This window comes from Macaca thibetana, chromosome 4 (assembly GCF_024542745.1).
Source record: "Macaca thibetana thibetana isolate TM-01 chromosome 4, ASM2454274v1, whole genome shotgun sequence".
Taxonomy (NCBI): Eukaryota; Metazoa; Chordata; class Mammalia; order Primates; family Cercopithecidae; genus Macaca; species Macaca thibetana.
The window spans coordinates 135,272,575-135,285,716 of record NC_065581.1 but is presented as its reverse complement, the minus strand read 5'-3'; the positions used below and the strand labels follow the sequence as shown (position 1 = coordinate 135,285,716).

Genomic DNA, 13,142 nt, shown 5'->3' with positions numbered 1-13,142 from the left:
TTGGTGAGACAAAGCTTCACTCTGTTACCTAGGCTGGAGTACAGTGGTGTGATCATAGCTCACTGAAGCCTGAAACTCCTGGGCTCAAAGCAATCACACCTGCTCCACCTCTGGAGTAGCTGAGACCATAGGTGTGCAACACCATGCCCGGCTGATTTTTGCATTTTCTTGTAGGTATGGGGTCTCACTATGTTGCCCAGGCTGGTCTTGAACCACTGGCCTCAGGCAATCCTCCTGCCTTAGCCTCCCAAAGTGCTGAAAGTATGGGTGCGAACCACCACACTTGATCATATCTACTTTTTAGGTAGTGATCTTCACATCTTGTGACAAAGGTTTGAACACAGATGGCTTACTACCATAGATGTTACTCAAATAAAATGATTTTTTAAAATAACCTAGAGTAGTGTCTGCTGTTGTGTGTTTGTAGTCCCAGCTACTCTAGAGGCTGAGGTGGGAGGAGTGTTTGAGCCTGGGAGGCTGAGGCTGTAGTGAGCTATGTTTGTGCTATTGTACTCCAGGCTGGAAAACAGAGTGAGATCCTGTCTCTATGAATAAATAAGCAAGCCACTGCGTAATTTTTTTTTAAGGTCACTGAGTGGCTTTCATGAATTTGAATAATTGTTAAACCAGATAATTATAACAAGAAGCTAACTTTTTATTGACTGTTTAGTATCTGGTAAGTACTATGCTGTGTTATTACCTGGCCTATCTCATCTGTCTTCACCATTACTCAATGAATTTTGAAGAAAGGTTCTGTTATTCTTTACATTTTACACATGGGGAAATTGAGACTTTAAGAGATCAGGCTAGGCATGGTGGCTCACACTTGTAGTCCTTGCACTTTGGGAGGCCAAGGTGGGAGAATTGCTTGAGGCCTGCAGTTTGAAACCAGCCTGGGCAACATAGTGAGACCCCCATCTCTACAAAAAATTTAAAACATTAGCCGGGTGTGCTGGTATGCACCTGTAGTACTGGCTCCTTGGCAGACTAAGGTGGTAGGACTGCTTGAGCCCAGGAGGTTGAGGCTGCGGTGATCCATGATTGTACCACTGCACTCCAGCATGGGCAACAGAACAAGACCCTGTCTCAAAAATGTGCAAAAAATGAGAGATTGATTTGTTGGAAGTCATGGAGTGAGTAATTGTCAAACTTTGGAAAGTGATACGAAGAGGAGGAAAAGAAGGAAGTAGCTGAGGGAAGGGTAGGGGATGGAAAGAGGAACTGTAAGAGTACGTACAGCAAATCTTGAGGATAATCAATGAAGCATTTGGTTTGCACCTATGAAAGGATGACGGGAGCTGGGTGAGTGGGGTGGGGAGGCCCAAAGCTGTTTTACATGCTGCATTCATAAGGTGATTAGCAGTGGGGAGACTCGTAGATGATGTTACTGAAGAATGACATTTAGGAGTTTTGAGTATGTCATTCTGCACCAGGTTCGACAGTTAGCGATTAGCGACCAAAGATGATTTCTATAAAGTAAACAAAAAATCATCTTGAGTTGATGGTGTTACATAGTAGGCATCATAGCAACAAGGTGTTGGATTCTACAGTGGGTGTTGGCTTTTCTCATTGCTGTCTTCCTCCTCAGCATAGTTGTCATTTTTGTTTGGTTCATAGTAATGATTTTAGGGTTAGTATTCCTGACACACTGTTTACAAAAGATACACTGCCCTTTTAACCAAAAACTGGCAAGTTCAGTTCCTTGACACCAGGCACTGATCTCAGGCCTGTTATCTGAATGACAGAATTTGAATCTGATTCTCAGATGCTGCTTTTAAGGTAATGTCTACTCTCATTTTACAACCACTCTCAACTCATAACCATAGCATCTCTATACCTTATTTTTGAAAAATGTAATTGTTAACTATGAAGCTATAAAATGCAGCTCTTAAGAAAAAGCAACCGTAAGATTATTAAAACTATTTAACTGGTCTTGAGGAATATTAGCTAGCCATTCTTTTAAAGACAATATTTGGAGAACAATGGTTTGACCAGGAATGGTCAGACTACAGTCAATACCCTTTCTCAGTAATCCGTATTTCTTCCCTTATCTGCAGGTGCAGACTTTTGGGTTACAGGCAGGGCCCGCTCTTTTGCTTTGTGCTGTGCACCTCCTAGGTTGTGCTGCTTATATCTCAGAGGACTGGTATCTTCCCTTCATCTCAGCCCCAGGCAGGCTCTTTATTTTGAATATGCTGCAGGAACCCAGCTCGTAGGAGTCCCTGCTCCTCACTCTGAGCTCTGTTTTATCCACTGCTGGCAGATAGGAGCAAAGAAGTGGTAGGAAGGAAAGATTATGAAGGACACACAAACTGTTTATCGCTAGTCAAAATGAGATACAGTAGATTCTTGACATTTGTGAGGTCGATGTCCGAAGCCAGTCACAATTCTCAACTTGAAAAAAAAAATCATTTTAGCACATAATTCCTTCCATAAAATTGCTAAAGAAGAATTGAAAAATTTAAATGGTCTCTCTGGACCCCTAAATACTTATGTCACTTGATGACTGATTTGTGTACTGTCTGGAGCACTTATTGAAACAAATTCACACATCCTTTCTACTTATTTCCTTTTGGAGCATTTGGTAGTTTTGTTCACACAATGTGTCTGAGTCATCATTGCATTTGACATTTCAGTCTTTAATTTATCTGAAACTTCTATTTTGTGGCTAGCCTATCGCTTTCATAAACATCCCCATACTCCCTTCATTCTGTCATCAACACTAGACTCAACCAGCAGTTAATTTTGTTTCATTTCTTAAAAAGATACAGTTTTTATCACTTTATTTACAGTGTTCATAGCACTGAGACTAAGCACTATGACTAAGAGCATGCCTGGGTCTCAGCCAGGCTGGACAACTTGCCCTTGCCCCAGCTTTATGGCATGTGTGATTCAGAATCATGTCTCTGCAAAATGACAAATTACTAAATGTCACAGCAACTTCCAGGTGTCACTCAGGAATGGTAGGAACCATAAATACACAGTCTGCGAATGCATACCTGAGTGGTGGAGGAGTGAACCCTACACCTCCTCCTCTCATCCTTCTGTTGAGCTGATGAATGTGCACATATAGTTAACGAGTACTAGTTAAGTTACCAGAGAGCTTTGTGGAACTGGATTTTCCTTCGTGACGTCTGTGCTGTAGCTTCAGTTGTTGGCATTAATAACAAATATTTTCATGGGAAGACATGCCTTTTATAATATACACTTTGAAATAAACATGAAACTGGATTTAAAAACTCATTTTTATTCATTAAAAAAATTATTTAAACATTCAACAGACACGAAAAAGGAGCCAGCATCAATATATGAGTGGTGTGCTTCCTCATAGGGGTTTTTGAAGAGAAAGTGTTATAGGGGTTTTTGAATATCAGATATTAACTAGTTTAATTACCACCTGATGTAAGTGGTACATGGTAGACCGGGGCTGCCAGGGATTTATTTACATGAGTGAGTGAGGAGGTTCATCCAGGAGATAGAATATCTCAAGGGAGAGTCAGGTTTTACAACTTTGGTTTGGAGATGAGGAGTGGTATAGGAAAGAGATGGGAGGTAATTCTGAAGAAAGTGTCATATGTCATTTAGTCTGTTCTCCAGCCCTTTTGTTGGAGGCTGAGGGGAAGAACATTGTAATAAAAGCAAATTGTTTCACAAAGCAGGGACTTTCAGAGTGCAATACTTTTGCACTAGTGCCAGCAGTAGTGGTCTCTGTCTTCAGTAGTCATCGGCTCCTTGACATGACATCCACAGTGGGCAGTGGTAGCAGCACGCTGGGTATCAATGCCTTTGGTTGCAGCCATGGTCAGCCATGACATATACGTATTAGTGGGAATCAGAAGCTGCTCTGATGCATTTGGTGGACATCTGAACCCCAAACTTAGCTCTTCTGACATTAGTAGTGGCTGGAGTCCAATAGGAGTTAGAGGAGATGAGGAGGAAAATGCTGAATCTTGTCTGGTAGCACAGAGGACCCATCAGGGTGTACTTTTAAGATACTTCCTTAGCAAATCTCAGCACCATTTAACAACAACAAAAAAAATTGTGATGGGGTTTTCTGCAGAAGGAGAAATAGTGTTTGTGACTTGCATTGTGACTCTCTTACCTGTTTGTGTGTGTGTGTGTGTGGGCCTGTGGAATACAGGTGGATTACGGTGTAGCACCAGGTGATACTTACAAGAACAAAACACAATGAGAGCATTTCTAAGTACTGCAAAAATTTACCGAGTCTTAGGAACACAAATTGTTGAAGTAAAGGACTTTGTATGTTTGTATGCAAGTGTACACATTTACAGAGAGAGACAACAAGGGAGGAAGACTTGGGGTGTCTTAGAAGCCGCTTTTCTTAAAATAATATTGATTGCTGGCTGTTCTACCTCATTGATAGATGGTGGAAAAGCAATCTGTTGTAGCCATTCAGTCGTCTTGTGATAATGAAAGTACCCATAGGCTTCAAAATTAGATGATGAGAAAGACAACATAGTAAATATTTTTATGCTATAATACTGTATACAGAATCTCTACAAACCTCAGAATGAAAATATGGGTGAAAACAATTTTTACAAATATTAGATACATGTTTTCAGGCAGGGTACATTGTGTAACGTTACTACTGTTTCATATGGCAAAGGCATATTCTGAGTATTTCTTAAAACGTGAACATTTACTGCAGGTTATGTATCGTGCTAGCTTTTAGATATCCGCTACTTTCTGTTCCTCCTGTCAGACAGGATTTTGCTACTGTGAATTTTATACATATATGGTTTTTAGGTAGAAAAAGACTAAAAATCTATTTGTGGCATCTGTATGTCTTACTGACATTTTGTTAATAAGCATGTGCTTTGAAGGCACTTTATCAGATACATGTTGCACTGATGTGGACTTGATATTTATATTAAGAACTTTGGCCCAGTAAACTAGTTTTGTCATGTTCTGAGGTGTACCATATTCTGGTGAAAGTAGATTTTGCCAGATTTTCAGAGGGGGACAAAGCTCTGTAAATGTTAAACAATGGTAGACAAAGAAAACTCACTGTTGGAATCAGACTGACCTGGGTTCAAATGCTGGCCATGCTACCGGCTGTGGTTTTGGTTGAGTTACCAAATCTTTCTGCACCTCAGTTTCTTCAGTGTAGACTAGAGGGATGATAAAATCCCTCTTTTTCTGAAAAAGAAATTATTGAAATAATATATGTAAATTGCTACTTTGAATCCTTTTCTGAAAGAAGGTAAGATTGAATCAAACTTACAAAAGTGTGTGTTGTGCCTGACACTTAGTATCTGGTGAACAAATGCTATTATCAAATGCTATTATATTTATGGAAACTGTAATAACCAGGATAGTCACAGCTGACAATTTCATACTATAAGATAATTTCACTAAATTTCCTTAAAGTGTACTTGCCAAAGAAAATAATGGAAATGGTTATCTAGAGATTTTACCAGAAAGAACAGTAAAACTTTTTTTTATTAAAGGATCACTTGGATATTACCAAGTTTATCCACCAGGGGGAAGATACTCTATCACTCTACTGTCTATCAAAAAAAAAAGTTACCACCCTTAAACATCACTTCATAGGGAGTCTATATCATTGCTGGTTGTTACCTATTTAGTGAGAGAGAAGTCATACTAAGTCTTAATTCATTTCATGTTTCTATTATTGATTAGATTAATTCTTCCTCAGCCCTTTACATCCTAGGTCCTGTTTTGAGGCACAATCTAAATGGTAGTGAAATCTTATTTTAAAAGAATTACTTTTAATTGATGCATAATAATTGTACACATTAATGGTATACATATGATATTTCGATACGTGCATACCATGTGTAGTGATCCAGTCAAGGTAATTGAGATATCCTTCACTTCAAATACTTATCATTTCATTGTTTTGGGAATATTCAAAATCCACTCTTCTAACTCTTTTGAAACATACAGTAAATTATTTTTAACTATATTCACCCCCTATGCTATAGAACACTAGAACTTATTTCTCCTATTTAACTGTAGTTTTATACCAGTTAATCAGCCTCTGTCTATTCCCTCCCTCCCGCTACCCTTCCCAGGCTCTAGTAACCACTGTTCTATTTTCTACTTCTATGAGACTTTTTTAGCTCTCACATATGAATGAGAACATGTGATATTTGTCTTTCTGTGCCTACCTACTTAACATAATGTCCTTCAGGCTCATCCACGCTGTCACAAATGACAGAATTTCATTCTTTTTTATAGCTGAATATTCCTGTGTGTATATAAACCACATTTTAAAATCCATTCATCCACTCATGGACACTTAGGTTGATTCCATATCTTGGCTATCGAGAATAGTGCTGCAATAAACATGGGAGTGCAGATATCTGCTATACTGATTTCCTTTCCTTTGGATATATACCCTGTAGTGGTATCGCTGGATCATATGGTATTTCTGTCTTTAATTTTTTGAGGATCCTCCATACTGTTTTCTGTAATGGCCATACTACTCTGTATTCCCACTAACAATATATATAGGAGCTCCCCTTTCTCTGCATCCTCACCTGCATTTCTTCTTTTACATTTTTGATAATTGCCATTTTAATTGGGGTGAGATGATATCTCCTTGTGGTTTTAATTTGTATTTATCTGATGATTAGTGATTCTGAGCGTTTTTTTAAATGTACCTGTTGGCCATTTATATGTCCTCTTTTGAGAAATATCTATGTAGATCATTTCCCCATTTTCAAATTGGATTATTTGCTTTTTTGCTGCTGAGTTGTTTGAGCTTCTTATATAATCTGGATATTAATCCCTTGTCAGATGGATAGTTTGGAAATACCTTTTCCCACTGTGTAGGTTTTATCTTAACTATGTTGATTGTTTCCTTTGTTGTGCAGAATCTTTTTAGTTTCATATATTCCCAGTTGTCTATTTTTGCTTTTGTGGCTTGTGCTTTTGAGGTCTGTAAAATCTGATTCTTCTTCAAATTTAGATTGTGTAAGCTTTGAAATGATCAGAAGTAGGCTTAATAATATGTCTAATATTTGATGTTTTCTCTACTTACGGGGGAAAACAGAAGAAAAAATACTGAAGCATCTAGTAAATTCCAGTAGAAATTAGCTGTAATTAAAAGAAACAGAAGTTTTTCCTATTGACTATTTAAAAGTGAGTGTATATTATATATGTAAGGGGACTGCACTTCAAAAAAATCCTGAATTTTTGAACAAAATTTTCAAGCATATACAAAACTAGGATGTAGTAGAATAAAAACTATCACGGACCCTTTACACATCTTAACAATTAGCAACACATTGCCAGTCTTACTACCACTTCATCCCATTATTTACAGCAAATTTCTCACATTACATCATTTCATCTTTTCATTTCAATTTGTACCTCTAAAATACAAGGAACAACTCCTCTTTTAAAAGTACATGTTGTCATTTCTCTTAAAAAAAACCGGTGTTTCTTTAATATCATAAAATACCCAATTTGGCATTCATACTTTCCTTCCTGTCTAATAATCTTTTGTTTAAATCAAGGTCCACAGAATATCTATGAATTGTAATATTGTGATTGGTTGATGTGTTTCTTAAATCCCTTTTCATCTAAATTTCATATTTCCTTGCCCATCTTTTTATGTAGTTTACAGTATTGGCTTTCAGACATTTTGGTCTCAAGTTCCTTTTCACTTTTAAAAATGGTTGAAAGCTCAAAGAGGTATTGTTTTTATAGTTTATATATATATATCAATATTTGCTATATTAGAAATAGTTTAAACTATTTAAAAATAACAGTAAAACCAGTACATGATAGCATATATAAGCATAATTTTAATGAAATATAATCACAGTTTCCAGAATAAAAGAAATATGAGAGAAATGGCATTTTTAAACATTTTTGCAGATCTCTTTAATGTCTAATTTAATAGAAGATAGCTGGATATCTGCTTCTGCATTCTTGTTGCATTGCGTTGTTTTGCTTGAAGTATATGAAGAAAATCTGGTTTTATGCATGTATGAGGTTGGGAAAGGAAGGAATATTTTAATAGCCTTTTCATTTAATAGTGGACATTCTTAGTTACCACACTAAAACTTGACAGGTTGTGGTAGTTTCTTAAAGATTAGTTGCAGTGTGCAGTTTGAAACCTTACCAATGAACCTGATTAATTATGAATCATGATCTGTTACATTAAAATCTGTCGGGACTAGGTGCAGTGGCTCATGCCTGTAATCCCAGCACTTTGGGAGGCCAAGGCAGGCGGATCACTTGAGGTCAGGAGCTTAAGACCAGCCTGGCCAACATGTTGAAACCCCGTCTGTACTAAAAATACAAAAAATTAGCCAGGTGTGGTGGTGGGCACCTGTAATCCCAGCTACTCGGGAGGCTGAGGCAGGAGAATTCCTTGAAGCCAGGAGGTGGAGGTTGCAGTGAGCCGAGATCATGCCACTGCACTCTCCAGCCTGGGTGACAAGAGCGAAACTGTCTCTAAATAAATAAATAAATAAATAAATAAATAAATAAAATCTGTTGGTCCATCTTGCACTTTAAATGGATCATTTACCTATGCATAATTTTGTACCATCATGCGTTGGTCATTTTGAAAATTTTGCTTAACCGAGTTGGGCAGATCTTCAAGTGTTGACATATTTCATTATGAAATATTTTAAAAATCATATCCATTACTATCACCGCCCATCCACTGCCTTAGAAAAGTCTTTAGCCATCTGGAAGCTGGCAAGCTTATGGTGTGATGCTTGTAAGTTTTACAAAATTTTGATTTTTCTCTTGAAGGTTCAAATTTAATTGTTAGCTGCAAATACTGTTAGTGTTTTCCTTCATTTGACAGGCCCACTTCATTAATTTTTGACAAAATATTTACCAGACATCCAAACCTGAATAAATATAGCTTGTTAAGTAAAAAAGGCATTCCATTAAAAATCAGGAGCTTGCATCCATGGTACTTTGGCATGTCAAAGTACTTCCCATTTCATCGCACAGAATATTAAAAAGATGTATATTCAGATATCAACACTTAATAACATTTATTATTTTTACTTCATCAATAATGGTCTTTAGTGAAACTGACATTTATTTACTGTGCATGCATGGCGGGGAAGAATGCAATGGCTGCTACTACAGTTATTGCCATTGCACCAGCAATTTTATCCTCTCTTGGTTTTGCACCATTGGTGCAAATGTCGACACAGCGAAGAAAGCAAAGAATGTGTGAGTATTTTTATGAAAATAGTTGACTTTTTGGACCTTTTGAAAGGGTCTCAGAGACCCTTGAGGAATGCATGCTTTGAGAAATGCTGCTAAAGAGTTTCTGGTAATCTGGATTTTCTTCCTTATATCTTTGTGGTGTGATTTAACAGGCTTTCTTTCTCTGCTAGCTTCTATAAATAGACTTGATCAGATTAGGTTTGATTTTGTTTTTTCCTGGCAAGGCTACTTCATAGATGGTGTTGGGTTTACATTCCTGGCAGCCATTGATAGTCGTTGCCTAGAACCATTAATTTATTAAAGGTTACAACTTATAATATTCTATCATTCTTTCTTCATTTATTAGCTGGAATTCTTTCTAAGGGGAAACTTTATCTGCCCAACGATGTGGTTACTCTAACATACAGATCACATTGGAAAGGCAGGATAAATCCGTGTTTCCTTTTCCAAATAGTGAGTTGGTGTTCTTGAATCCTGAAAAGGTGATCAATGAGGTGTTCTTGGTTTATTTGTTTGCTTTGAATGTCATTATGAACTTGTGGATTTACATTTATCTGATGTGTTTCAGTTCACTGCAGCTAGTAATTAGTAAGGATAGTAAGGATGCTACTTTGTCTTTCTTTGGCCAGAAGGGGCCTATTCAGGTTGGCTCTTGAGTTCTTTGGATATGACTTCCATTGTCTTTGATAGCTTCTTTGCTTTCTTGTTTGACAAGATGTTTAAGTTTTCATCTTGGACATTTCCTGCTGTTTAGCAAAAGTCAGCTCCTTCTATGGGGAGAATTGTGAGAAATGGTATTTAGACACCACAGTTGAAGCTAGGCTGCTCATTACTGTTGATTGATGATTGTTTCTAGATTGTTTCAGTGGACAAAACTAGAAAATACACATATTTCTAAAGATAAAACACATCATGAATTCATACTGATACTTCCATTCAAATTTAGGACCCGTCAATCTTTCTTCAGTTGTCTATGATACCAACATAATTACTTGTTTGTTTTTCTCATGTTACACAGACAACAGTCTCAGAACAATATCAATACTACAATCAATGGAAATTTGTTTTCCAATTTTTTTAGAAAATGAAAATTAGGAATTTTGTCACAGTTTAGGTAGCCAAATTGGTTATCTTAACAGAGACTTTTAATGGGTGTTTGCTGTACATTTGAGACTGTTTTCCAATTTCCTAGAATAATAAATTGGCAGATTATCCTTTATCCATGTCTACTTTTTTCTAGTGTCTTAAAACAGAAAACAGACTACTTACAGGCAAGGAATTCTATCCATATGGCATTATGACTTTTTGTTTTAAGTGAATATGCCTTGAATCAATGCATTTCTTTTGTTTGTGAATAGAAAATGTTTACCATAACATTTTTTAACTTAGAAATTTTTATTAATATTTTTTCTCTATACTTTTCCAAGGATTGTACTAGGAAAAAAGTGTTAATATTTTTGAAGTAGTTGTTTTTAGATCTAGGAATATGGGATATTGTGATGAAGAAAATTATGTAATTAAGGGGAACTGAACTAATGAGTACTAAATTAAAAACAGATTTCCGTGTGGAATATTTAGTGATATGCCTTCTTTTCCCCTTTAAGGTTAAAAAATAAATCATGACTGAATCTGCCTCTAGCACAAGTGGTCAAGAGTTTGATGTATTCAGTGTTATGGACTGGAAAGATGGAGTGGGCACGTTACCAGGAAGTGACTTAAAGGTAAGCTCTCTCTATTACATACAATTATGTGTGTGTGCATCTGTGTGCATGCTTACTTAAAATTGGATACATATGTGAAATAAAAATTAAAGGCATTAATCATAGTGTGGGTTTTAGATGATGCTTAGACCTCCACAATAAATGTGCAAGACAATTTGAAATGCTGATGGAATGGCAGAGCCTTTGTCACTTGGATTAGGGGAGTAAGGACTGTTTCTGCAGTATGTGCTTATTTTGCACAAATTGATTTATAGTTTCAAGAAGGATCATCTCAGTTTTGACTCTTATCGTGGCAGCCTATGAATATAGAAATGACTGACTTAGAAGACCTATCTTTTTTTGATTTTGTAGTAATGGGCTTTGTAACTTTGAATGAATAGCCACAATCTCTGTGTCCTAGAGTTCTCATTTAAAAACTGGATAACGTTAAAGTATTGAATAAATAGGATTTTTCACCTCTCTTAAATTATACTGTAAATATGGATTTTTATATAGGGACCTGTTAAAAATCAGGTTCTTCCTGTAAATCCGTCTGCCTTAGTGTAGATGAGAACTCTTTGGAGAGCAATACTTCCATCTGCTGCTTTTGTATAACCTTGCCCTGCCTTCTTTTCCCAGTAACCCCAGACCTATTCCAGGACCACTTCTGTTGTCCCATGAAACATGGTTGTGCAAGCACCCATCTGGGAAACCAACTACCCCCATCTCTCATTTCTAATTTACTTTTGCTCTGATCCTATCTCTGGAACCTTGAACCTGTCTGGGGCCCTTTAGACTTTGTGTTTGCACTTGATCGTTCAGGTATTTGAACTTCCCATCTCCCCAACAGGCCATTGCTTGGTTTGCCTCTCAAATGTTTGGTATTCTAGGCTATCTTGAATAGAAATTCCTGCTCCCTAATTTAGGCCTCTTGGAATCTAATCCCTTTTAGTGGCTGCTTGACAACTATCCTAGCCAAGCCTGCCCTAGCTCATCCTCAGTGGTGAGATTTGGACAATCTGCCTGTCATTGGAAAAATACTTAGATTTTAGTTGGGTTTTATTTAATTAAGTGTAATGTGCCAACATCTCTGAGTTTAGTGTAACAAAAATGTTGCACTGAGGTTTAGTAGAATCTGGAGAGGAGATTGGGTTTTCAATTTTATTTCTGTATAACCTTGAAAAAGCCAGTTAATCTCTTTGGGTCAAGTTTCCTCTGCAGTAAATTAGGAATTAAACAAATGCTAAGGATTTTACCTGCGCTAACATTCTCCAAATATTCATCTGGATAAGCATATGACAGAGAAAGGTTGCTGAACATTTTTGAGAAAGAAAAACTGTTTCTCAAACTGGTCATGTCAACTACATAATAGCTACCCAAGCTTTTTCAAATTATTTCAATTGCCTAAGTTTTGGAAGCCTTATCTGTAAAACTGAGAATCTATGTGATAAGGTGGTTTTGAGAACTGAACAAAATAATGGCTACAGAACACTTAACAAATTGTATTTTTTCTGGCTTTATGACTTACTATGTAAAGTGCCATTTTTAATTGCTTTACTCCTTTATTTCCCTTGTGTGTTTTTATCCCTTTTCTTCTCAATGACTTTTTTTAAAAAAACTGTCACGTGGATGATGAAATTTGTAAGTTTTGTTCAGTTAGCTTTTAATAATAGAGAGAAGTTTCTATCCCTAAGAAATCTGGATTGCTTTAAGGTTTTCTAAGCAATGAGTTTGAAAAATTAACCTATTACTTGTATTAAGGTAATCAGGTAATTAAGCCATTTAACAGGTATTATCATCTGGGTTATTTGATAATAACTTTCAGACCCATCTTATTATCTGGGTAATTGCCATGTATCTAATTCATGTACTGTAGACAGTTTGATGCCTCACTTTAAAAATAATTTAAATGTCTTTTTTTTTTTTACCTTATGACCCTTTTTATCTGAGATTCAGAGATGACCCAATTGATTATATTACTGAAGATTTCTAATTCACTTGCTTCCTACTTAAAATCCAAGTTACTTGAGAAATCTGATTAAGAAATTGATTTTTCACAAAATTAGAATATTAGAAAGAACTTTCAATGAGTCATGAAATGTTCTCTCTCACATCATTCTTTGCCTATTTTATCCTACCCAGGCTTCTGTGTTTCAGTGGGTAATATAGTCAGCAAATCTATAGAAGTCTATTTCTTATCATGGGAACAGGTTTTTATATGCCTCAATTTTTGCTGTTTCAAAATAACTT

At 36.5% G+C, this 13,142-nt stretch overlaps 1 protein-coding gene across 3 annotated transcripts in view; it reads left to right on the top strand.

The window, feature by feature from the left end:
- Positions 1–13,142, top strand: part of L3MBTL3 (L3MBTL histone methyl-lysine binding protein 3) — a 124,019-nt gene that overhangs the window by 13,411 nt on the left and 97,466 nt on the right. For all 3 annotated transcript variants that reach the window (XM_050786367.1, XM_050786369.1, XM_050786368.1), the window contains exon 3: positions 10,797–10,913. In XM_050786367.1, coding sequence (XP_050642324.1) covers positions 10,812–10,913 — 102 coding nt within the window. In that variant the 5' untranslated portion in view covers positions 10,797–10,811. The remainder of the gene's footprint in view (positions 1–10,796; positions 10,914–13,142) is intronic.